Source organism: Capricornis sumatraensis, chromosome 10 (genome assembly GCF_032405125.1).
Source record: "Capricornis sumatraensis isolate serow.1 chromosome 10, serow.2, whole genome shotgun sequence".
Lineage (NCBI taxonomy): Eukaryota > Metazoa > Chordata > Mammalia > Artiodactyla > Bovidae > Capricornis > Capricornis sumatraensis.
The window spans coordinates 102,042,940-102,066,256 of record NC_091078.1 but is presented as its reverse complement, the minus strand read 5'-3'; the positions used below and the strand labels follow the sequence as shown (position 1 = coordinate 102,066,256).

The following is a 23,317-nucleotide window of genomic DNA, read 5'->3' as shown; positions in this document are numbered from 1 at the left end:
GTTTTCTTTTTCCTTTGCAGTGCTGTATCGAAAAGGCCCTCCGTTTTACCATGCAAGGTTTGGAGTGATTTTTCTTTTTCAGTTGGAGTGCAGTTGATTTACAATGTTGTGTTGGTTTCAGGTGTACAGCAAAGCGATTGACATGCATACACATATATTCTTTACTTTTTAGATTCTTTTTTCGTATAGGTTATCACAGAATATTGAGTAGAATTCCTTGTGCTATACAGTAGGTCCTTGTCCATTATCTGTCTTGTACAGAGCAGTGGGTGTGTGTACATCCCCAGCTCCTGATTTAATGGAGAGATTTTTAAATAAGGTAATGACTTAAAGGGACAGGAGGAAATTTCTGAGGTCCAGTTTAATTTTCAGAGGCACACGATTCCTCCTGGCCTAACAGGAATCAGCACTATATGTCTGTACCTTGTACATTAATGTCCTTATGCTATAAAACAAATAGGTCAGAATAGTAAACGTTGAGTTAATCTGTGTAGTTACTAATGTAGAATAATTGTTCATCTTCATATCAGTGAGTGTTATTATCTAAACAGGTGAGTGAATTCACAGCTTTCATGTTGGGAGAGAGATTCCTGTTCCCTGCCTGTAATTGCTGAAATCAGGCTGGCTGTAATGTAAAGTATGAGTTTTTCAGTAAAATATTTTCCCAGGCATAGTTTAGGGGAATTCAGGACCAGATGAGGTATGCTTCTGTCTTCTGCATTGTCGTTCTTGGTGGGACAGCAGTCTTTTTAGATGGGTTGACATCATGCTTTTCATTTCTGGAATGCCCCTACTGTGTTTTATAGTTACTCCGTCATCGTGGAGCTGGTGGACGACCATTTCCAGGGTGCTCCTCGCAGACCTCTCAGCTGGAGATCCCTGGCTGCCTTGAGCAGAGTTTCAGTCAGTGTCTCCAAGGTAACAGAGCATCAGCTTTGGGGTTCACATGTCACTTAAACGGTTGAATCTTCATATTAAATGTTTCGGAAGCATGAAAGTCATCTGTGGGCACCGCAGAACATTTGTGCCAGAGGAGCTCTGGAAGCTGGCCCTCCTCTCATGCCCTCCCCTCTGCCCCCACCAGCGGGTGCACAGCTCCAGGGACTGAGCCCCAAGGTTCCCCGTGGGCATGGGTGTCAGTGAGCCTTACCTTCCTTCCCGGGGGCAGGACCCACCAGCACGTGCTCAGAATCCACCCATACGCATTCACAGATGACTCAGAAAACATGGACACGTTCGTTTTCACAGGTAGCAGGTCTCTCAGAGAAAGAAAGGGAATTAATACTTATCACTGAACACCCCTGATGACCTGCCTGTAAGAATAAGACCCAGTTTCCCCCTCAGTCAGTCTCTCCCATCAGGGAGCTTCCATAACCCTCTTATCCTTCTCTATCAGAGGGCACACAGACTGAAACCACAGTCATAGGAAACTAGCCAATCTGATCACATGGACCACAGCCTTGTCTAACTCGGTGAAAGTGTGAGCCATGCGTGTAGGACCACCCAAGACGGACGGGTCACGGTGGAGAGTTCTGACAAAATGTGGTCCACTGGAGAAGGGCCTGGCAAACCACTTCAGTATTCTTGCCTTGAGAACCCCATTAACAGTATGAAAAGGCATGAAGATATGACGCTGAAAGATGAACTCCCCAGGTCGGTAGGTGCCCAGTATGCTACTGGAGATCAGTGGAGAAATAACTCCAGAAAGAATACAGATATGGAGCCAAAGCAAAAACAACACCCAGCTGTGGATGTGACTGGAGAGAGAAGCAAGGTCGAATACTGTAAAGAGCAATATTGCATAGGAACCTGGAATGTTAGGTCCATGAATCAAGGGAAATTGGAAGTCGTCAAACAGGAGATGGTAAGAGTGAATGTCGACATTTTAGGAATCAGTGAACTAAAATGGACTGGAATGTGTGAATTTAATTCAGATGATCATTATATCTACTACTGCGGGCAAGAATCCCTTAGAAGAAAAGGACTACTACATCAGAGCCAACAGAAGAGTCTGAAATGCAGTACTTGGGTGTGCTCTCAAAAACGACAGAATGATCTCTGTTGGTTTGTCCAAGGCAAACCATTCACTATCATGGTAATCCAAGTCTATGCCCCCAACAGTAATGCTGAAGAGGCTGAAGTTGAACGTTTCTGTGAAGACCTACAAGACCTTCTAGAACTAACAAATACCCCCAAAAGATGTCCTTTTCATTATAGGGGGCTGAAATGCAAAAGTAAGAAGTCAAGAAACACCTGGAGTAACAGGCAAATTTGACCTTGGAGTACAGAATGAAGCAGGGCAAAGAACGCACTGGTCATAGCAAACACCTTCTTCCAACAAAACAAGAGAAGACTCTACACATGGACATCACCAGATGGTCAACACCAAAATCATATTGATTATATTCTTTGCAGCCAAACAAAGATGGAGAAGCTCTATACAGTCAGTGAAGCCTGGAAGCTGACTGTGGCTCAGATCATCAGCTCATTATCCCAAAATTCAGGCTTAAATTGAAGAAAGTAGGGAAAACCACCAGACCATTCAGGTATGACCTAAATCAAATCCCTTACAATTATACAGTGGAAGTGAGAAGTAGATTTAAGGGACTAGATCTGATAGAGTGCCTGATGAACTATGGACAGAGGTTCGTGACATTGTACAGGAGACAGGGATCAAGACCATCCCATCCCCAAGAAAAAGAAATACAAAAAAGCAAAATGGCTGTCTGAGGAGGCCTTACAAAAACCTGTGAAAAGAAGAGAAGTGAAAAGGAAAGATATACCCATTTGAATGCAGAGTTCCAAAGAATAGCAAGGAGAGATAAGAAAGCCTTCCTCAGTGATCAGTGCAAAGAAATAGAGGGAAAACAATAGAATGGGAAAGACTGGAGATCTCTTTAAGAAAATTAGAGATACCAAAGGGAACATTTCATGGGAAAACGGGCTCAATAAAGGAGAGAAATGGTATGGACCTAACAGAAGCAGAAGATACTAAGAAGAGGTGGCAAGAATACAGAGAAGATATGTACAAAATAGATCTTCACGACCCAGATAATCATGGTGGTGTGATCACTCACCTAGAGCCAGACATCCTGGAATGTGAAGTCAAGTGGGCCTTAGGAAGCATCACTACGAACAAAGCTCGTGGAGGTGATGGAATTCCAGTTGAGCTGTTTCAAATCCTGAAAGATGATGCTGTGAAAGTGCTGCACTCAGTATGCAGCAAATTTGGAAAACTCAGCAGTAGCCACAGGACTGGAAAAGGTCAATTTTCATTCCAATCCCAAAGAAAGGCAATGCCAAAGAATGCTCAAACTACCACCAAACTGCACTCATCTCACACACTAGCAAAGTAATGCTCAAAATTCTCCAAGCCAGTCTTCAGCAATATGTGAACCATGAACTTCCAGATGTTCAAGCTGGTTTTAGAAAAGGCAGAGGAACCAGAGATCAAATTGCCAACATCTGCTGGATCATGGAAAAAGCAAGAGAGTTCAGAAAAACATCTATTTCGGCTTTATTGACTATGCCAAAGCTTTTGACTGTGTGGATCACAATAAACTCTGGAAAATTCTGAAAGAGATGGGAATACCAGACCACCTGACCTGCCTCTTGAGAAATCTGTATGCAGGTCAGGAAGCAATAGTTAGAACTGGACATGGGACAACAGACTGGTTCCAAATAGGGAAAGGAGTACATCAAGGCTGTATATTGTCACCCTGCTTATTTAACTTCTATACAAAGTACATCATGAGAAATGCTGGGCTGGAAGAAGCACAAGCTGGAATCAAGATTGCTGGGAGAAATATCAACAACCTCAGATATGCAGATGACACCACCCTTATGGCAGAAAGTGAAGAGGAACTAAAAAGCCTCTTGATGAAAGTGAAAGAGGAGAGTGAAAAAGTTGGCTTAAAGCTCAACATTCAGAAAACTAAGATCATGGCATCTGGTCCCATCACTTCATGGCAAATAGATGGGGAAACAGTGTCAGACTTTATTTGAGGGGCTCCAAAAATACTGCAGATGGTGATTGCAGCCATGAAATTAAAAGACGCTTACTCCTTGGAAGGAAAGTTATGACCAACCTTGACAGTGTATTAAAATGCAGAGACATTACTTTGCCAACAGAGGTCTGTCTAGTCAAGGCTATGGTTTTTCCTGTGGTCATGTATGGATGTGAGAGTTGAACTGTAAAGAAAGCTGAGTGCCAAAGAATTGATGCTTTTGAACTGTAGTGTTGGAGAAGACTCTTGAGAGTCCCTTGGACTGCAAGGAGATCCAACCAGTCCATCCTAAAGGAAATCAGTCCTGAGTGTTCATTGGAAGGAATGATGTTGAAGCTCAAGCTCCAATACTTTGGCCACCTGATGCGAAGAGCTGACTCGTTTGAAAAGACCCTGATGCTGGGAAAGATTGAGGGCAGGAGGAGAAGGGGACAACAGAGGATGAGATGGTTGGTGGCATCACTGACTCAATGGATATGAGTTTGGGTAAACTCCGGGAGTTGGTGATGGACAGGGAGGCCTGGCCTGCTGCAGTCCATGGGGTCGCAAAGAGTCGGACACGACTGAGCGACTGAACTGACGACTAACTGAACACCTTATGTCTTCTCTCACCACCCTGTTGTTATCTGAAGGGCGAGGAGTCGGTGTTAGGGAGGTCGGGTGATAAATCCGCGCTCTCGCAGCTCGTGTGCGGAACCGGATTCAGACCCAGGGCCCCGTGAGTTCCCAGCTTGTGTTCTCCTCCCTCCTGCTCCCGGCAGGATAGGAGGGGCAGCTCACCCCGTACCCGGACTACAAGCAGTGAACATGCGGTGCCCTCTGTTAGTAGTTCCGAGCTCCCTGTCCCGCTGCTGGAGGCTCAGGCGGCCTTGGGGAGGGGCCAGCGGGAGCCCACGGCAGCTGCCTGCATGCAGGCTAAGCTGCTGAGGCATTAGCCTGTGAAAGTGGCTTTGTCCTGTAGAATTAGGGGGTCCGTCTGACCCCAGGGTTGAGTACTTTAAACGCTGCGTCTGTAGTCAGTGTATGTGCTGTGTTTGCGTTCGCCTGCCGTGTCAGCGATCACCAGATGGCAGATCTTCGGTTTGGAACGCCCGGTTACATTCCTGAGGGGAGACCGCCATGCTTGTGAGTTGCAAGGGGGTGGAGGGGGCCCACGTTTCTTGCACACGCACTCGGGTTTGTATTTCTGTTTTGTGTAACACGGAGTTTGTTTTTCCATGTCTTCTTAGGAACTTATGCTGTGCTATTTGATTAAACCCTCCACCATGACCGACAAGGACATGGAGTCACCCGAATGTATGAAACAAATTAAAGTTCAAGTAAGTGAACTCAGAGCCAAGTTCACGTCATCTGGAAAGCTCTGCCCGTTGCGTTGTGTCTGTCCTCTGGAAGGTGTGGGCCCCAGACAGGACAGGATCAGCGCCTCTCCTCCGCCCTCTGAGACCCTTCCCCACTGAACCCAGCCTCGCTTCCCCTCAATCCCATGGCCCCACGGCCTCGATGCCCTCTGGTTTCTGTCCCCAGCACTCGGCCAGAACCACCTGCACTGCCGGCCTGGGGCCCATCCTAGCCTCTCCTGGTGCTCAGTTCCCAAGACAAGGGTCACTGACAGCCTGCTGCCCCCCTGAACTTCCGGTCTGGCCCGGGGCCTGGGCCAGGCTCAGGCTCCCCCATCTTCCTGGAGGGTGTTTCTCTGCTGGGACTGCCAGTCCACCCTCCAGTCGCCCAGTCTTGGTTAATACTTCTGTCTCTCCTTGTTCCCACGCCCCACGCCCTGCTGTAGGCCTGCAGAGTCCGTCTCCAGGGCCTCATCCTGCTGTTTTTTCTTTCTGTGTCCACGGGGTTAGATTTTCAGTAAATCCCACTCCAGAGCCTGGAGTGCCTTCTCTGTGCTGCCCCAGACACACCAGAGCCATCACGGACCCGGTTCTGTGTCAGACGTCAAGTTCACGCCAGCACTCCCTGTTCTTGAAACGTGCCGCCAGACAACCACCGCTGCGGCCAGGGGAGCTCTTAGAATCCCGGGCTTCTGCCCATAGGTGCTGTTTCCACGCTGGGGTTGCCGCAGTCGCGTTCCTCCCATGATTAGTTGCAAGGCACAGGAGCAGGTGCCATCCCTGTACAGACAGGCAGCTGTGAAACATCCCTGTGATGCCGCGTGTCTAGCGTGTTTGTGTATTTCTGCTTCCAAAATTCAGCCGCCTTTGTGTTTGGATTGGTTCCAGGAGGTGATTCTCAGCCGTTGGGTCTCTTCACGGGAGAGGAGCGACCAGGACGAACTTTAACAATTCAGCCTCAAGTTTCTAGTCTCTCCAGCAGATACCACTGAGCTTCCTGCATAAACCAAATTCAGGCGAGGTAAAAAGTCCTTTCATGGTAATCGCCCCTTAATGTAAAAGTTGTAAAGGGCATGGTGCTTCCAGCACCAGAAAGTGTTAGTATTTTAAAAGTTAAAATTCATGGAGGAAATCAGCCCTGTGCAGGGACCACAGGTTCTGTCCTTGGATTGCTCACTCACCGACCCCCAGCCTCTCGCCCTGGCGCCTCAGCGGTTCTGGGAGCCGGACTCTCCCAGCAGCAGGGAACTTCTGTTAGTCTCTGATTTTACCTGAAACGGTGGTTTCACTGCAGGCGATTCAGCCCTGTGCACCTGCCTCTTGAAACCCACGTCGAGTCTGTCCTGGAGGAGGGTGCTCTGTCCACAGGTCTCAGCTCTCCAGGAACTTCAGCCAGTTACCCCAACACGGAAAACTCCATGTACTGTCTCCCAAGGACTGCTGTGTCATAAGAAGCGTTTTAAGACAAGTTACCTCAGTTATTTCTCAGTGACCTCATCGGCGGGCGCATCGTGTAGCGCACACAGCAGTATGTACGGGCTGGATGAGGGTTGTATATTGCTTCACCGAACTTGTTACGAAATAAAAATATGTGGTGAGAAAAATGAATCAAGGTGTTTGGTGAGTGCGATTAATATTTCATAAAACACACTGGATGAAGTAAGTAAAATTACTTTGTTAAAAAAAAAGCAAAGGAAAACAGAATTGTGTGGATGACAATGAAGAGTGTTACCCAAGGGCCAGGAGTGAGTCGGGGTGAGTGAGCAGTGTCTGAGATTCAGTGCCCAGATCCACGCCCCTGGTGGGCAGGCTTCTCCTTGGCACTGACTATCCCGGAAGCAGACAGTTAGAAACCATCTTTGGAAGCCGTGCGATGGGAAAACCAAGGCAGGCCTGTTTGCTTCCCGCCCACCTTGGTGTCGGAGCTCCTGGCGACTGAAGTTCTGCTTGAGGCTGTGTGTGCCGCGCGCTGCTTCTGTCCTCCCGATCCTGCTCTCGCAGCCAGATGGTCAAGTCTGCGTCTTCAGATTTGGCGTCCAGATGATGGAGCTCTGTTTACCCCCTCCCCACTTCGGACCAGTAACGCCCAGTGTGAAAGCACTCTTTGCTCTTCATTAGTAACAGGACAAGTTGGTCAGCACTTTTATCATCCACCTTGCTTACTCCAGGCTCCCTTAGACGAAGGCTTGGCTTTGAATCATCACTTTCTTGAAACCTTGACAAGTCAGCAAAAAAAGTTTCCAGAGCCGTCTCCTTCCTGTTTGATTTATCCTTCGTGAGGCCGTTTCTTTCCAAGCCTAATCAGGATCGAATGCCTTAATGGTAGACACTCTTGCCATCGTGAATCCTTCTCCAGAGGATCATCACCCTCTCAGCCCTCCAGATACTGTGTCATCAGTTAATAGCCTCGAAGATTGTGGTGACTCCTTGGAATAAAGGCTCCAGAAAAGGTGTAGGAAAGCATGAAGACCACAGTTACGACTTGTACTGAAAGCTCCGGAAGGGTGCCTACAAGGCTTGAGGGAAAGATTCTGCCCCATCATGTATGGTTTGAATACCGGGTAGCCGGCCGTGCACTCTGAGCATCAGAGGATGATACACCAGCCGAGGTTAGAGACAGCCCTGGAGTAGACCCACCAGCCGAGGTTAGAGACAGCTGTGGAGGAGATACACCAGCCGAGGTTAGAGACAGTCCTGAAGGAGATACACCAGCTGAGGTTAGAGACGGCCCTGGAGGAGATACACCAGCCGAGGTTAGATATAGCCCTGCAGGAGATACACCATCCGAGGTTAGAGACGGCAACAGCTCTGGAGTAGACACACCAGCTGGGGTTAGAAACAGCCCTGGAGGAGATAATACCAGCTGAGGTTAGAGACAGCTCTAGAGGAGATACATCAGCAGAGGTTAGAGACGGCAACAGCGCTGGAGTAGACACACCAGCTGGGGTTAGAGACAGCCCTGGAGGAGATCCTCCAGCTGAGGTTAGAGACAGCTCTGGAGGAGATCCACCAGCCGAGGTTAGAGACGGCAACAGCGCTGGAGTAGACACACCAGCTGGGGTTAGAAACAGCCCTGGAGGAGATAATACCAGCTGAGGTTAGAGACAGCTCTGGAGGAGATACACCAGCTGAGGTTAGAGACAGCTCTGGAGGAGATACACCAGCTGAGGTTTTGGTTTACGTCACCCTCGACGTCTCCAGCTGAAAGCAGGATCAGCTTACCTGTGGAAGCATTAGACCTAACACCTCTTTCTTACCTTCTGAAGTGTACAACATGGCATTTGTTTGGAGTAGGAAATGGCAACCCACTCCAGCATTCTTGCCTGGAGAATCCCATAGAGGAGTCTGGCAGGCTACAGTCTATGGGGTCTCAAAGAGTTGGACACAATTGAGCATACATATGCTGTGACATTTGTTTTCAAAAAAAAAAGTTGAGTTTCGTCAAGATAGGCAGTTGGCCCTGTGGTGCAGCCCCTCCAGCAGTTTCTGGGGTTTGCTGCTGCAGCCTGCCCGCCCCTCCTTCAAAGCATCAGACTCATGTGGTTCTTAAATCTCGCAGGCCTTCCAGGCCAGCTTAAAAACCAGAGTCTGTCACCAGATCCTCACTCCCCATCGCTTTTCTGACTCTTCCCTCTGCCAGCACGGGCTCAGTGGCATCACGCTGACTGGTTTGCATCCAACTCGACCGCTTACTGACTGTGAGACCCTAACTTTGGTTTCTTCATATGTTAGGAGGGATTAGTGTTACCAGCATACACACACAGCGGAACAGACTGTTCAGCCATAAAAAGGAATGAATACTGACCCACACTCCGACACAGACGGACCTCGGAACATTATGCCAAGTGAGAAGCCGACACAAAAGGTCACACGTACTGTGTGATTGCGGTCATATACGCAAGCAGATACGTCCATACAGAACTCAGATTGGTGTGGTCACCAGAGTCTACGGCGAGGGGGGATGGGGAGAAACTGGTTAGTGGGTACAGACTCGCCTTTCGGGGCGATGGAATGTTCTAGAACCAGATAGAGCTGCTGGTTGTACGACTTTGTGCATGTACTAAATGCCATTAAATTGTTCCGAGTTTTTATATCTTTGTATTTTACATAAAAATAAAGTTAAATGTCATTAACGTGGTGCGAATCTCACCTCAATAAGACAAAGTAAAAATGATGATACAGTGTTACTGGGAATTCCCTGGCAGTTCGGTGGTTAGGACTTGGTGCTTTCACTATTGTGGGCCCAGGTTCAGTCCCTGGTCGGGGAACTAAGATCCTGCAAAAGCCATACACCGTGGCCAAAAATAATAATGATGTCACTGATCCCAGCAGGTTGATCCGTGCAAGGTTCAGCTCAGAGCCTGGCCTGTGACACCCTTCAGCACTTTGCAGGTGTGACATTTCATTTGGGGGGTGGGGGGGTCGCTGCATCCTTAGAGCCACAGTGCACCCCATCCGTGACGGCTGTTATTAATACTTGTTGATGGTGATTACCATAGGTTGATCCTCTTAGCTGCAGTTCTAGAAGCTGACCTTTTCTCATCTCAGCTCCAGACTGTGAGGGGAAATGACGGCATCTTTGCCTTCCTTGTCGTAGAGTTCCCTCATAAAGAGATTCAGTTCTCTTAAAAAAAAAAAACAAAGCTATTTATATGTAACACTCTGCTCCCACTCATATTGGTTTAATATATAACTTTAAACCAGTGTGAGTAGGATACCACTTTAGGCAGGTTGGCCAGGCTCAACCTGGTTAGGTTTCCCAGAGTTTCTGAGCCTAGTATGCAGATCTGAAAGTTCACTGTTACTTATTGATAAACTTTTTTTTCAATCTTCATTTATTTCTACCTTTTTTGTTAAAGTATTTTCATTTTCTCTTAAAAAAAAAAAAAAAAAGCCCTTGAATGTGGGTTTTCATTTTCTCCTGTGGGAAAAGTACGTAGGCTAAAAAGAAATTAAATGTTTCTCCTCTCCATCCCCCACCTCCCATTTATAATATGTATTGGATTTTCCTGGTTGTAAGAGTAATCCAGCACATTGTGGAGGCTTTGGAAAAATACCTCCATGTGGGTGCATTTAGTCCCAAGAATCAGCGACTCTCAGGCACGGTCTGGCATTGCTGGAAACAGGAGCCTGGCTGTCGTCATCCCAGGAGCGCTGAGGGGGACAGACGAGCGCCCAGGGCCACACTGACCGCTGTGCTGCCAGAAGGAGTGCACTTGGGGGCCCCTGGGGGACCGCTGGCACTCATTCGGGGGCAGAGTCGGCGCCAGCAGTGACTCTCCTGCAGTTCACGTTTGGCCAGTAAGATCACGGAGACGACAGATTCTCCGTCCACAGTTCTACACAACTGAGCCATACTGCCGTCTGCTGGTGCTGTTCTGAAGCTTCACTTTTACTGGGGTACAACCTGTACACTGCGATTCTGTGAGCAGGGGATTTGTGGCCTGTGTGCCTCAGCTGGTAAAGAATCCGCCTCCAATACGGGAGACCTGGGTTCAATCCCTGGGTTGGGAAGATCCACTGGAGAAGGGAACCGGCTACCCACTCCAGTATTCTGGGCGGGAGAATCCCATGAGCTGTATAATCCATGGGGTCGCAAAGAGTCGGACACGACTGAGCAGCTTTCACTTTCGAGTGAAAGAAAAAATACAAAGTTGATTGCTGCCAGTCACCTCCGGGGTGCAGAGCAGCCCTGAAACTAGGAAGTGGAGGTCTTGAAAGCTTTGCTTGAAAATCAGGGTCCCATGGCACTGAGAGAAAGAAGCATGACATTAGGGTTTCTAATATTTGCTGATGCTTATTTAATTGTTTCACAGTATGTTTCTTCTGTTCATATTTGAATGCCGGTGAAAGCAGAATCCTCGTCTTCTCGTTTATCTTCCCTCACGATGGCAAATCGCTGACCCAGCTTCCTGGGTCACCCTGCGTACTGCCAGTCACTTTCTGGTAGCTGGATGCTGGAGGTGACCACACGGGCTTTGCTGTCAAGCCTGGTCTGAACCCTGGTTTTGCCACTGACTGCGTTTGGGGAAGTCAGTTTCCCTTCTCATCTGTACAGTTGGCATGCTATAAACACCAGTCTCACAGGACGGTCTTCGGGATTGAAAGGGAAGAGTAGAGAGTGTGCGCTCTGCCGCGGAATTGCACAGGAACGCTCATCACATGCCGCTGTTATGATTACTAATAGTTGAGTGAAGAACTGGGCCTGGGAGCGGAATCCTGAGACAGCGTGAACAGAAGGGGGGAAGGTGGGCATGCCCTCCAAGCTCAGTGTTCCTCTCATCTTCACCTGCTGAGGTCTTTATCGTCCCTTGAACGCACAGAATAGCAGGCACAGTTGTTTACGGCGGCCTCATTCTCTAGGTAGCAACTTTTGTGTTTCTTACAGAACAGTCCTGAAAACGTAACAAATGTGGGTCTGCCTGCGTGTTCTCCCACCGGAGTTGCCAGGGCTGGAGCGCTGACCAGTACCTCTCTAGAAGCAAGCTTTAGGATCTAAATACCTTTGTTGTTCATGCACTAAGTCTTGTCCAGCTCTTTGTGACCCCGTGGACTGCAGCACACCAGGCTCCTCTGTCCTCCACTGTCTCCTAGAGTTTGCCCAGATTCGTGCCCGTTGGGTCGGTGAGGCTATCTAAACATCTCATCCTCTGCTGCCCCTCTCCTTTCGCCTTCAGCCTTTCCCAGCATCAGAGTATTTTCCAGTGAGTCAGGACTTTGCATCAAGTGGCCAAAGTATTGGAGCTTCAGCACCACTCCTTCCAATGAATATTCAGGACTGATCTCCTTTAGGATGGACTGACTGGTTGGATCTGCTTGCAGTCCAAGGGACTCTCAAGAGTGTTCTCCAACACCACAGTTCAAAAGCATTGATTCTTCAGTGCTCACCTTTCTTTATAGTCCAATTCTCACATCCATACATGACCACTGGAAAAACCATAGCTTTGACTATGGTCCAAAGATGGACCTTTGTCGGCAAATAATGTCTCTACTTTTTCATATGCTGTCTAGGTTTGTTATAGCTTTTCTTCCAGAGAGCAAGCACCTTTGAGTTTCATGGCTGCAGGCACAGTCCGTGGTGGCTTTAAAGCCCAAGAAAATAAAATCTGCCGCTGCTGCCACTTTTCCCCCTGCTGTTTGCCATGAAGTGATGGGACCAGATGCCATGATCCTAGTTTTTTAAATATTGAGTTTCAAGTCAGCTTTTCCACTCCCTTCTTTTACCTTCATCAAGAGGCTTCTTAAGTTCCTCTTCACTTTCTGCCATTAGAGTGGTATCATCTGCTTATCTGAGGTTGTTGATATTTCTCCTGACAATCTTGATTTCAACTTGTGATTCATCCAGCCCAGTATTTCACATGATGTACTCTGCATATAAGTTAAATAAGCAGGATGACAATAGGCAACCTTGACGTACTCCTTTCCCAATTTTGAACCAGTCCATTGTTCCATGTCTGGTTCTAACCATTGCTTCTTGACCTGCGTACAGGTTTCTCAGGAGGCAGATAAAGTGTTCCCGTCTTTGTTGTCATCCACACAGTCAAAGACTTTAACGTAGTCAATGAACCACAAATATATATATTTTTTAAGTTTCCTTGCTTTCTCCATGATCCAGTGAATGTTGATGATTTGACTTCTGGTTCCTCTTCCTTTTCTAAATCCAGCTTGTACATCTGGAAGTTCTCAGTTCACATGCTGCTGAAGCCTAACTTGAAGGATTTTGAGCGTTACTTTGCTAGCACGTGACATTGTGCGGTAATTGGGACATTCTTTGGCATTGCCCCTCTTTGGTATTGGAATGAAAAGTGACTTTTCCAGTCCTCTGGCCTCTGCTGACTTTTCCAAATTTGCTGGCATATTCAGTGTAGTGCTTTAATATGTTTGAAAGTGAAAGTCACTCAGTCGTGTCTGACTCCTTGCGACCCCATGGACTCTACAGTCCATGGAATTCTCTAGGCCAGAATACTGGAGTAGGTAGCCTTTCCCTTCTCCAAGGGATTGTCCCAACCCAGGGATCACACCCAGGTCTCCCGCACTGCAGGCAGATTCAGGGACCTATCAGGGAAACCCCAAATATGTTTATTACTAAGTAATTATTGGTACTTTGCAGATGGGTTTGGGTTTTGGAAATCGGACATCATTTGGTGCCCACACTGGGAGTAAGATTAGCTGGATAGTTTATCAGGTTGGTCAGAAACAAAGAGTTCTGGAAGCATTCTCCAAAGATGAACTCTGAGATGTTTGCTCACTGGCTCAAGTCTGATCATTTGGGTATAAAAATCCTAATGTGCTTGTTAAGAATCATTACAGTTACCCATCCCAGTTGTCCCCTTCCTCCTGAAGGTGTTAGAGAAAGAAGACAGACTTCCATTGTGTCTGAATTCCACACTTTCAGTGGGCAGAGGAGATGGGTTGCTCTGATAACCCCAACACCCCCAGTTCCTCACGTCAGGCCAGAAGATGAGAGGAAAACGGACTGACTGAGAAATTCCCAATCCCGTTTGTGTGCATAGACACGCAAAGTCTGGTTCAGGAGACTGCCCGATTCTCAGCTCAGATTCTGAGACCTTTTTCCTTTTTTTTCCCCCTACTATTGATTATTAAAAAGTTGTGTGTGTTAAGTCTCCTCAGTCACGTCCGACTCTGCAACGCTATGGACTGTTACCATGTGCTGTTTCTGTAAAAACAGCAAGGTGAAGGCACTCATTACTAAATAAAACTGTAAAGATCTGAGGCACCATCCTATCAATCCCCACTTTCTGGATTCACATTGACAGGTGACTTTGTTCAGCGCCAGTTACTCTACAGGAAGAGTTTTCACTGCTCTGTGGATACAAGATACATGCCGCCACTTCATGCTTTAACATGGACCCTGAACTACTAGGGAAGGCATTTTGGTAGTAGCACTTCAGTTCAGTCACTCAGTCGTGTTCAACTCTCTGCAACCCCATGGACTGCAGCACGCCAGGCTTCCCTGTCCATCACCAGCTCCCGGAGTTTACCCAGACTCATGTCCATTGAGCTGGTGATGCGATCCAGCCATCTCATCCTCTGTCCCCTCTTCTACAACTTGAAAACCCAGGGCCTTTTTTATTCATATCATAAATTCTTTCACTGCAGGAGGCTGAAACAGGCAGAAAGGAAAGCTGTAACTTTTTTTATTAACCACGGTTTAAGGCATGTAGAAACCTAGCATCTGTTCCAGGCAGGAACCCCCAGACACCCCTTCCTGTCCCGTCTGCTCTCAAGCACTGCACGCTCAGCACAAGCCACTTCCTGGGTGTGGGCCCGTCTGGGGACTAGGGGGGTCGGTGACATAGAAGCCTTGCTCTTCTATCGCACGGTAGAGCGTGATGTACTTGGAAGCCTTCCTCGTCCTCGGGACCACGAACTTCTCCGTGAACTCGTCTCGGTCCAGCTGCTCCTCGCCCTCTGTGGCCAGGACGCAGTTAATGAACGCGAGGGCGTAGCTGTAGCAGTTGTGGTGGTCCTCTTCATACCTTACAAGGGCAAGGGTGTCGAGAAGACAAGGGTTAGCCCTGAGCTGCCCGAAGCCTTCTGTCGTCTTAATGCCTCTGCGAGCTGGGCCCCCGTGTGAGCCAGGCCCCTTGATGGCAAAGCATCCAGAAGTGCGGTTCTGAGGGACACTTGGCATCTGGGCGCATTTCTGCTTGCAGTGCAGAAACGACTCACCGGAATGTCCAGAGTGGTGACTTAGGTTACAGCTAAGCGCCAATTGGGGGAACTCAGTTTCCCTGAAGACCTGTGTTCTACAAGTGGAACTCCATGTCTTATGAAATCCCACCATGTTTAAGGGCTTCCCAGGTGCCTCAGCGGTAAAGAATTCGCCTGCCAATGCAGGAAACGCTGGTTCGATCCCTGGGTCATGAAGATCCCCTGGAGAAGGAAATGGCAAAATCCGCTCCAGTATTCTTGCCTAGGAAATCCCGTGGATAGAAGAGCCTGGAGGGCTATAGTCTGTGGGGTTGCAAAGAGTCGACTTAGCAACTGAACAGCAGTGTCTAAACTTATTTCAAGGAAAGCGTCAGAACAATTTAAGTCTACAAGTGTTACTGTATTCCTCTTCTACAGTGACGAGGGGGCATGGAATCAAGAAGTTAATTTCAAAATAGCTGAAGCTCAACACGCGGGGAGCTTTAGATAGGTTTACATTTTGGGCATCATTTAAATTTTTTTTAAGGGAACATAAGACTATGGGTTTTGCTGTATGTATTATTAAATGTCTTGTGTGTGTGCAGTTGTTCAACTGTGTCTGATTCTTTGCAACCCCTATGGACTGTAGCCTGCCAAGGTCCTCTGTTTGTGGAATTTTCCAGGCAAGAATACCGGAATGGGTTGCCATTTCCTCCTCCAGGGGATCTTCCCTACCCAGGGATTGAACCCGCATCTCTGCGTCTGCTGCATTGGCAGGCGGGTTCTTTACCACTGAGCCACTGGGGAGGCCTGTTAAACGTCAAGTATCTAAAAATACCTAATCAAATAAGTAAAATAGCTTCAGTACTAAGCTCTGGTCCTTTTCAAAGCTCGTAGAGTGCTGTGGTTCTAATGTGTAAAGGTGTGCTGGCTCACCTGTGCAGAAAACCCCAGTCATTCAACCCCTGCTTTGTTCTGTTTCAGATGCACCTGCCCGGGTACTGGCTCAACACGAAAGCCGGGGCAGCTCAGCATCCTCGGGGAGCTGGGATCACACCTGGCGGTGAGGGAGGGCCCTGTCCTACCTGTGAGGCAGCCAGGCCCCCGTGGCGGAGAAGTCCTCCAGGTACTTGTCCCACTGGTCCAGCAGTCCAAAGAGGCCTGGCCGCAGGAGTGGGACGCTCACACTCTGCTCCCAGCCCACCTCGTCTCGCTGGACACCATGTACCGTGTAGTTATACACGACTCCTGCGGCCAAAACCACAGTCACACAGAGGTGTCAGGGGAAACGCCCCCCCAGTACCATCGGGGTGACTGCACCCAACAGAAACCCAGGTCGCTGGCATGCCCCTCCTCCGGGGACCATCTGCCTCCCCTGCTCTCTGCACCCGAGGTCGCCCCAGAGAAACAAGACAGTAAGACGGCCTGAGATTGTCATCTCCAGTGATTCTTGTGGAAGCTCTGTTTACAAAGGGGTCTGTCTGGTTTCCTTAAGTGAGCAGCAGGCTTCTCTTGTCAAAGACCGGTGCACCTTGGCACGCTCACACCAGTCGCTGCGTTCAAAACCCAGTCCTCGCTGTCTGTTCAGTGTCAGCGTTCTCTGATCTTCTTTAAAGCAGACCTTTGCAGGCCCCACCGTGTGTTCAGCTGCTGTGCCCCTCCCCACCAGTTTATCGCTGAGGTCCCTGCCTGGCCCCTGAAGTGGGAGCACCCAGTGGCAGTGGGCTGAGTAGGGCTTTGAGAGCAGAGAGTCTGCTCCTAACGCAAGAGGAGGGCTTGGACAGCTTGATCTCTGGATGTCAGTTTCTTCTTGTCTTAAAAGTCTAACAGAAAGGCTCACAGGTTGGTGGTGGTTTGAATGTTTGGAGACACTCCTTTGAGAGCGTTCAGATACTGAGGGTTGTTTGTGATATTGTTGCAATACTTTTTGTCTAGAGACACTGCTCTCTCCTAACCGGGTATTGTGGGAACTTCTTGAGCTGTGAGAACGCACTTACCACCCGTGTTGGTTATTCCCACGTGAAGATCAGACCTTCCGTCGTACTCCCTGAAAGACACAAGTGCGTTCCGGTTGTCTCACGTGCACGCGTTTGGCAGCTGGAGTTGGTATTTAAAGTGGGCGGAGAGTGATGGGCTCCCCCCTTGGCTGGTACCAGAACTCGGCACCAGCAGCCAGCTGAGTGGAAACACCAGGAAAGCCACTGCCCTGTGCCCCTGCTGGATTTTCTTGGCCCCCAGTCCTGAAGTGAGTATGCTGGAAGGCCCGCTCTGCTGGAGCAAGAAGCCGCCTGACGCCCGGCTCTGCAGCAGAGGGCTCCACCTGGCAGGCAGCTGTCGAGGAAGCTCCCTGTTTCTTGTTCCTCCTTCCTCGTGTGTTGGGGGGAGCCAGTTCCTCACCACACGGGTGAAAGGGTCGTGAGTGCAGCTCAGTGGGCGTCTACCTCTGAAACGAACACCACCTGTTTCCTGAAGCCTGTGACCACACTCGCTTTTCCTGAAATGATTCTTCACCCCACCCTGACATTAGATGTACAACTCCAGGTGATAAGCTCCATACAGGATCCCAGATCATCACTCACCTTGAGATTTTCCCACCTTTAACATGGAAATAGCATAAGCCTCTTAGCAAGCTTGTTGTTAGGGTAAAATGCCTACTGAGTGCCACCACGCAGAGGTGTCCCATGAACCAGGTCACTTTTAAATGACAGCTCTTTCGTCAGACCACAGGTCTGGATGTCTGGTTCCTTGTTAAAGCAAGAAGTCCTGGGCTTTAAAATGGCCCAAGGACTCGGCGGTGGCGCTAATGGTAGAGAACCCGGCTGCCAATGCAGGTTAGACGTAAGAGACCCGGGTTCGATCCCTGGGTGGGGAAGATCCCCTGGAGAAGGAAATGGTAACCCACTCCAGTACTCTTGCCTGGGAAATCCTGTGAATGGGAGCCTGGCGGGCTACAGTCCATGGGATTGCCCAGAGTCGGACATGACTGAAGCAACTTAGCATGCATGCAAGGACACAGATGACTGCTCCATCTTCTTCAGAGGAACTCTCCCCCACCCCACCCCAACACCCAGAGTTGTCCTGTTGCAGCCACTGTGAGTTTTCTGTGATCCTGCGAGTTTAGAGGTTGAGAATGAAGCTGGGAAAGGCAGGCAGTCTTGAGCGGCTGGTCACGGCGCTGGCCCTGGACGCGCACTCCCCGTGTCTGCAGCCCCCGTTTCCCACCTGAATCCCAGAGGTCCATCCCACTCCCGCCCTCCTCCGTTTCCTTCAGCTGCTTCAGTCACATAACAGGTGTCAACTGCAGGCCGGTCATTTGTAGCAAAGGGCCAGGGACCCAGCGGGAAATAAGATGAGGTCTCTGCCTCACAGAGTTCACTTGCTTCCAGAGAGGACATTTTTAGTTTAGCAAGTTTTTGATAGCCTGGAAGGTGTTAGAGAACCATGTGAGAGGGGCAGGGCCAGGCCACCCCTATGCCATATGACACTTTTGTACAAATTAAGAAAAAGTGACCCTTCTTATTGCAGATGCAGTTCTGCCCAGGGTGAGTGGGACTCCGGCCGAGTTTCAGTGTACCAGAGGCCAGGTGCCTTTGTGCAGTCCACAACCTGCGCAACCGTTATGTGGCCGCCCTGAGGGAGCCTCTTCTGGTTAGACCAGAGCCTTGGCGATTCCTCGAGTCCCTGCTGGTTCTCTTTGCAGAAGTAGATGAAGTTGTCTCAAGGTGGGTTGTGGGAGCCGGTTCTGAGGGTTTAGTAATAGGATGAGAGGGAAGGAAATAATCTGGAACTTGGTATTCAAGGGTCTGGTGGGCAGGGGGCTGCTGCTTGGGTTCTGCAGTTCCTGGCCTGAGTGCCTGAGGGGATAGGCAGATGCCTCAGCGGACGGCCGGTTTCAGCACCACCACCTCCTTCCTGCTGTTGCCAAGGGAAGCCAGGCCTGTCACTGTCACTAGCACATCATAGAAGAAATAGTGCTTTCCAGGGGCCAGCCTGAAAGCCTGTCCCGGGCTGTGTCATTTCTGGAGAGCAGGGCTGCAGCTGTTCACTGTTTGAGCATCATGGTTCTGGTTAGGGTGGAAAGGAAGGTTCTAACAGTCACCTTCCAAGCTGAGTATGAAAGAATAGGATGGGAAGGAGCAGTTTGGTTCAACACCATGCCTGCCAGCTTGATAGGCCTTATCGCTGACCCACACAACTGTGCAAGGTCGATGGGTCCTCATTTAACAGATGAGGGTCCCAGAGCTCATCTGAAGCAGAGCAGAAACCAGGGGCTTCTTGGCATCAAAGCCTGCACACTCCTCTCTGCACCCCGCAGCCTCCCCAAGGAAGGGTCGGGGTGCAGTCTGTTCTGTCTCTAATGTTGACCCGTGCCTCCTCCACACGTCAGTTCATTTCGTCCCCATAGGAACAGGAAGGGGGTTGATTAAGGGTGCTGGTGAGCAAAGAAGCACTCAGGTCCCATTTTCTAGTCCCAAAGCAGCATGAGGGATTCGGGCGAGGGCGTGTTTCAGGAGGCAGGACCGTCCGGGCATTGGACAGCGATGGAGTGCCGGACACACTTCCCAGAGCTCACTCAGCACCTGTGTCCTCTTGAACCCTGGCTTGCAGCAGCACCAGTTTCAGTTCCATCTGTCAACTCAGGACTCGGAGAAGCCACCATCCTTTCTTCTGATTTCTGAAATGTTTCTGAAAGTCTGGTGGCATCTCCAGTTGAAGCAGACCAGCTTGTCTCAGTTTCATGCACCTCCCTGGAAAATGGTCTGTAAGTGGCCATTCTTCAGGCTGTGTGCTGAGTACCTGCTTGTCACAAATGCTACAAACTAACTCGAAGTAAAGGTATTGTTTTGATGAGATTAGCTGCTGGGTCATTTTCCCAGTGAGTCTCTTCATATGAAATCTATGAGTTAAAAAAAAAAAAAAAAACCTCCAGTCTATTGATCCCTCTCTCTTAAAATTGTATAAGCAGCTTTGACCTTTGTATATTCTTGCACTTACCCCAGAAAAGTATATGGTGTTGAGTTGCTCAGTCATGTCTGACTCTGCAACCCCATGGACTCTAGCCCACCAGGCTCCTCTGTCCATGGGATTTCCCAGGCAAGAATACTGGAGTGGGTTGACATTTCCTCCTCCGGGAGATCTTCCCCACCCAGGGACTGAACCCATGTTTTGTTCGCCTCCTGCATCGACACGTGGATTCTATACTACTGAGCCACCAGGGAAGCCCCCAGGAACGTATGCACCCTTCTACTCTTGTGAAACACAGAGGCCTATGTCTTAGCATTTAACTCCAAAGCACTGAACAGGTGATCCACCGGATCTCACACCGTAGAGTGCATGTTAGAAAAAGAAAGATGAGGCGACCAAAACAGCGAAGGGAAACCTGGCAGAGTCCAGGGCAGCACGCCCAGCCGCGTACCTGAGAAACGTCCCTCGAGTCGGCCTGAGGAGGAAGGAGCACTTTTCTCGATGGCCGTCGGTAAACGGCTCAGAGATGCTGACGGGCGCTTCCTGCAGCCTCCTGGAGCCCACGTCCTGCCCGCAGAGGGGGCAGCGCCTTGGCAGCCCGAAGCTGTAGACGCACTTCTGACAGTGGTTGAACTTGATGATAAGCTTCCCGGCCTCTGGCCACTGCATGGCTGCCCTGCCCCGGGCTGGCAGGGGCGAGCTCCCCGGACTTCCTTCTCCTCGTTAACTCAGCCAGTCAATGGCCTGCTTCCAAGTAACCTGAGAGCTGTGATGTCATTCTGCGGAGCGGCTTCAGGCCAAGCCAGCTAGAGTTAACCTGTAACCAGGCCTCCCCAGTGTCTTAAAGAGCTAGTTTCATCTGTGCTCACAGCGCGTCTCTCTAGCCATGATACGTTTTCCCCCAGTCGACATCCAGCTCCTCTTTATCCTCCAAAGCCCTACTCTTCTGTGAAATCTTCCTCAGCTTCCCCCAGCATCCCCTTGCATTGGCAGTGCTGTGTTTGTTTCTTAGTGGACATCAGTTTGAGCAAACTACAGGAGATAGTGAAGGACAGGGAAGCCCAGTATGCTGACGTTCGTGGGGTCCGCGAAGAGTTGGATACGACTGAGCGACTGAACAATATTTGTTTCTACTAGAGCTGTCAATGTCCGTGAGCTTCCTGTAGTTAGAGATCCACTTTTACTTTTGGTTTTCTAGAATAGGTTGTTATCTCATTTGGGTCTTGAATAAATACATGGGATCCTTCCTTTCAAGGATTCCCCAGTGGCTCAGCGGTAAAGAATCTGCCTGCAATGCAGGAGATAAGGGCTCAGTCCTTGGGTCGGGAAGATCCCTTGGAGAAAGAAAGGGCAACCCACTCCAGTACTTTTGCCTGGGAAATCCCATGGACAGAGGAGCCTGATGGGCTACAGTCTAAGGGATCGTGAAAGAATCTGACATGACTTAGCAACTCAACAAATCTCTTAACTATTAGGGCTTCCCTGTGGCTCAGCTGGTGAAGAATCCGTCTGCAATGCAAAAGAGCCTGGTTCAGTTCCTGAGTTGGAAAGATCCCTGGAAAAGGGAACGGCTACCCACTCCAGTATTGTGGCCTGGAGAATTTAATGGACTGTTATAGTCCATGGGGTTGCAAAGAGTCGGACATGACTGAGAGACCTGCACTTACTTTGAGGTTATTTTTCTTGTGATATTTTGTATTGTAGAAGGAATCTTGCTCATTAAAAAACTGACAGCACAGGAACAGGAGTAGTGGTTACCCGAGGTGGTGAATACTGCCCGGGAGAGGGCGTGAAGGGGCTCTGGGGTCCGGGGTGGAGCTGATTCACTGTCTAGGTGTTGACTGTCAGTCACTCAGTCGTGTCCCACTCTTTGTGAACTCCCATGGACTGTTGCCCACCAGTCTCCTCTGTCCACGGGTTTCTCCCAGGCAAGAACACTAGAGTGGGCTGCCATGCCCTCCTGCAGGGGATCGTCCCAACCCAGGGATCGAACCCAGGTCTCCCTCATTGCAGGCGGATCCTTTACCGTCTGAGCCACCAGGGAAGGTGTTGATTATCCGAGAGCATTCAGTTTGTAAAATTTCATCAAGCTATACATTTTACTCTATGCAGTTTGTTACTCTTCAGTTTCAAAAGCTTTAAGCAACTGCACAAAAACATGGAAAACAAGACAATGTCCGTTGTCTCTCATAACAGTTTTGCACCCACCGTATTATATTCCCAGGAGAAAACTAAAAGGTAAGACAAGTGTATATTTCCATGTGCTTTTGTTTCAAACCCCGATGCTGTTATAACTTACACTGTTTTTTCTTATTTTTATTATAGTTGATTTATAATATTGTCTTAGTTTCACATATAAAGCCAAATGAGTCAGTTATACACATATTAATACATATGTCCACTCTTTTGTTTTTTTTAGATTCTTTCCCTATATAGGCCATCACAGAGTATTGAGTAGAATTCCCTGTATAGTGATACAGCAGGTTCTTGTTAATTATCTGTTTACTGTATACTGTTTTGAAATTCACGTTTTTCTCTCATCTTGGAAACTTCTTCACAGTATCAGGTGTGTAAGTCCAACTCAGCATATCAGATATGTGCAGAGGATCCCAAAGTTTGATTGTGACACACTTCACTTAGACAGCCCCCTGCTGATGAATGTGGTTTCAGAGAAGAGGGAAGACCCCCCAGAGAAGGTATCGTGGCAGGTAAAGGTGCTTCAGAGAAGCGCTTCCTCATTGCATTCAGATAAATTACAGCATGCTGAAATGCAGGAAAGCACACATTCAGTGTAATAATATGGAATATTCAGCAGACTCACAGAAATAAAAAAGGCCTTAGAAATCATTCCAACCAAGCTTCTCCTGTTACAGCGAAGGCAGACAGGTTACAGCTAGACACCTAGCTCAGGGGACAGGGATCTGAGGTTGTTCATTATTAATAGAAACCACCGCTGTTGTTCACTGAGAATATTCTCATCTTCACGACACCAATACCAAGAGGTATTTTTAGCCCCGTGAAAAGAAACAGGGGACCTATGCCTTAATAAACATTTTTTAATACACTAGCATTCTTTTTTTTTTTTTTTTTCCTTAATCATTTCTTGATCTTTTCAGTGAACAGAGCCGGGTAAAACACCACAGGGTAAGAAACTCACGGACAAAACAAAGACTAAACACTATTTGCAGTTCAAGCTCAGGACTAGTGTTTTTACTCAACCTTTCCTGTACTGCATGTTATCTCTTTTCCTCCACGCTGAAAATCTCACTCAACACAATCTCAAGAGTAACAGTAGGAAATACTACCGCCTCTCTTCACGATGAGAGGTTTTGCTTCTATTTTTGCAGTGGTCTC

The 23,317-nt window shown here is 48.7% G+C and overlaps 2 protein-coding genes across 4 annotated transcripts in view; one reads left to right on the top strand and one right to left on the bottom strand.

Annotated features, from left to right (window-relative positions):
* TSEN2 (tRNA splicing endonuclease subunit 2) overlaps positions 1 to 6,900 on the top strand; it is a 43,480-nt gene extending 36,580 nt beyond the window's left edge. Inside the window, exons 9-13 of one of the 2 annotated variants that reach the window (XR_011145478.1) lie at positions 21 to 57; positions 807 to 918; positions 5,237 to 5,326; positions 6,233 to 6,365; positions 6,639 to 6,900. Coding sequence is in view for 1 of the 2 variants with exons in the window: in XM_068982508.1 (XP_068838609.1) it covers positions 21 to 57; positions 807 to 918; positions 5,237 to 5,326; positions 6,233 to 6,292 (299 nt within the window). In the remaining variant the exon portion in view is untranslated. Of the gene's footprint in view, positions 1 to 20; positions 58 to 806; positions 919 to 5,236; positions 5,327 to 6,232 lie in introns of both variants that reach the window. The other variant, XM_068982508.1, reaches the window with a different exon arrangement.
* A 7,625-nt stretch (positions 6,901 to 14,525) lies between these two features.
* Positions 14,526 to 20,677, bottom strand: MKRN2OS (MKRN2 opposite strand). Of its 2 annotated transcripts, XM_068982895.1 has the most exons (4): positions 20,415 to 20,677; positions 16,996 to 17,045; positions 16,084 to 16,246; positions 14,526 to 14,844 (listed from the first exon to the last, which is right to left on the bottom strand). In XM_068982895.1, the coding sequence occupies exons 1-4, from the start codon at positions 20,630 to 20,632 to the stop codon at positions 14,604 to 14,606; spliced, it is 672 nt and encodes a 223-aa protein (XP_068838996.1). In that variant the 5' UTR covers positions 20,633 to 20,677; the 3' UTR covers positions 14,526 to 14,603. The 2 variants fall into 2 exon arrangements, with proteins under 2 accessions (XP_068838996.1, XP_068838997.1); XM_068982896.1 differs by lacking the exon at positions 16,996 to 17,045 and having other exon boundaries at positions 16,084 to 16,230; positions 20,418 to 20,677.
* Between the last annotated feature and the right edge of the window lie 2,640 nt (positions 20,678 to 23,317).

Coding starts and splice junctions, on each gene's coding strand:
- MKRN2OS (XM_068982895.1), bottom strand. CDS start 20,632: ATGCAGTGGCCAGAGGCCGGGAAGCTTATCATCAAGTTCAACCACTGT. Junction 16,247..16,995: donor GGGAATAACCAACACGGGTG/GTAAGTGCGTTC, acceptor TTTTGGCCGCAG/GAGTCGTGTATAACTACACG. Junction 14,845..16,083: donor GGGGCCTGGCTGCCTCACAG/GTAGGACAGGGC, acceptor TGCCCTTGTAAG/GTATGAAGAGGACCACCACA.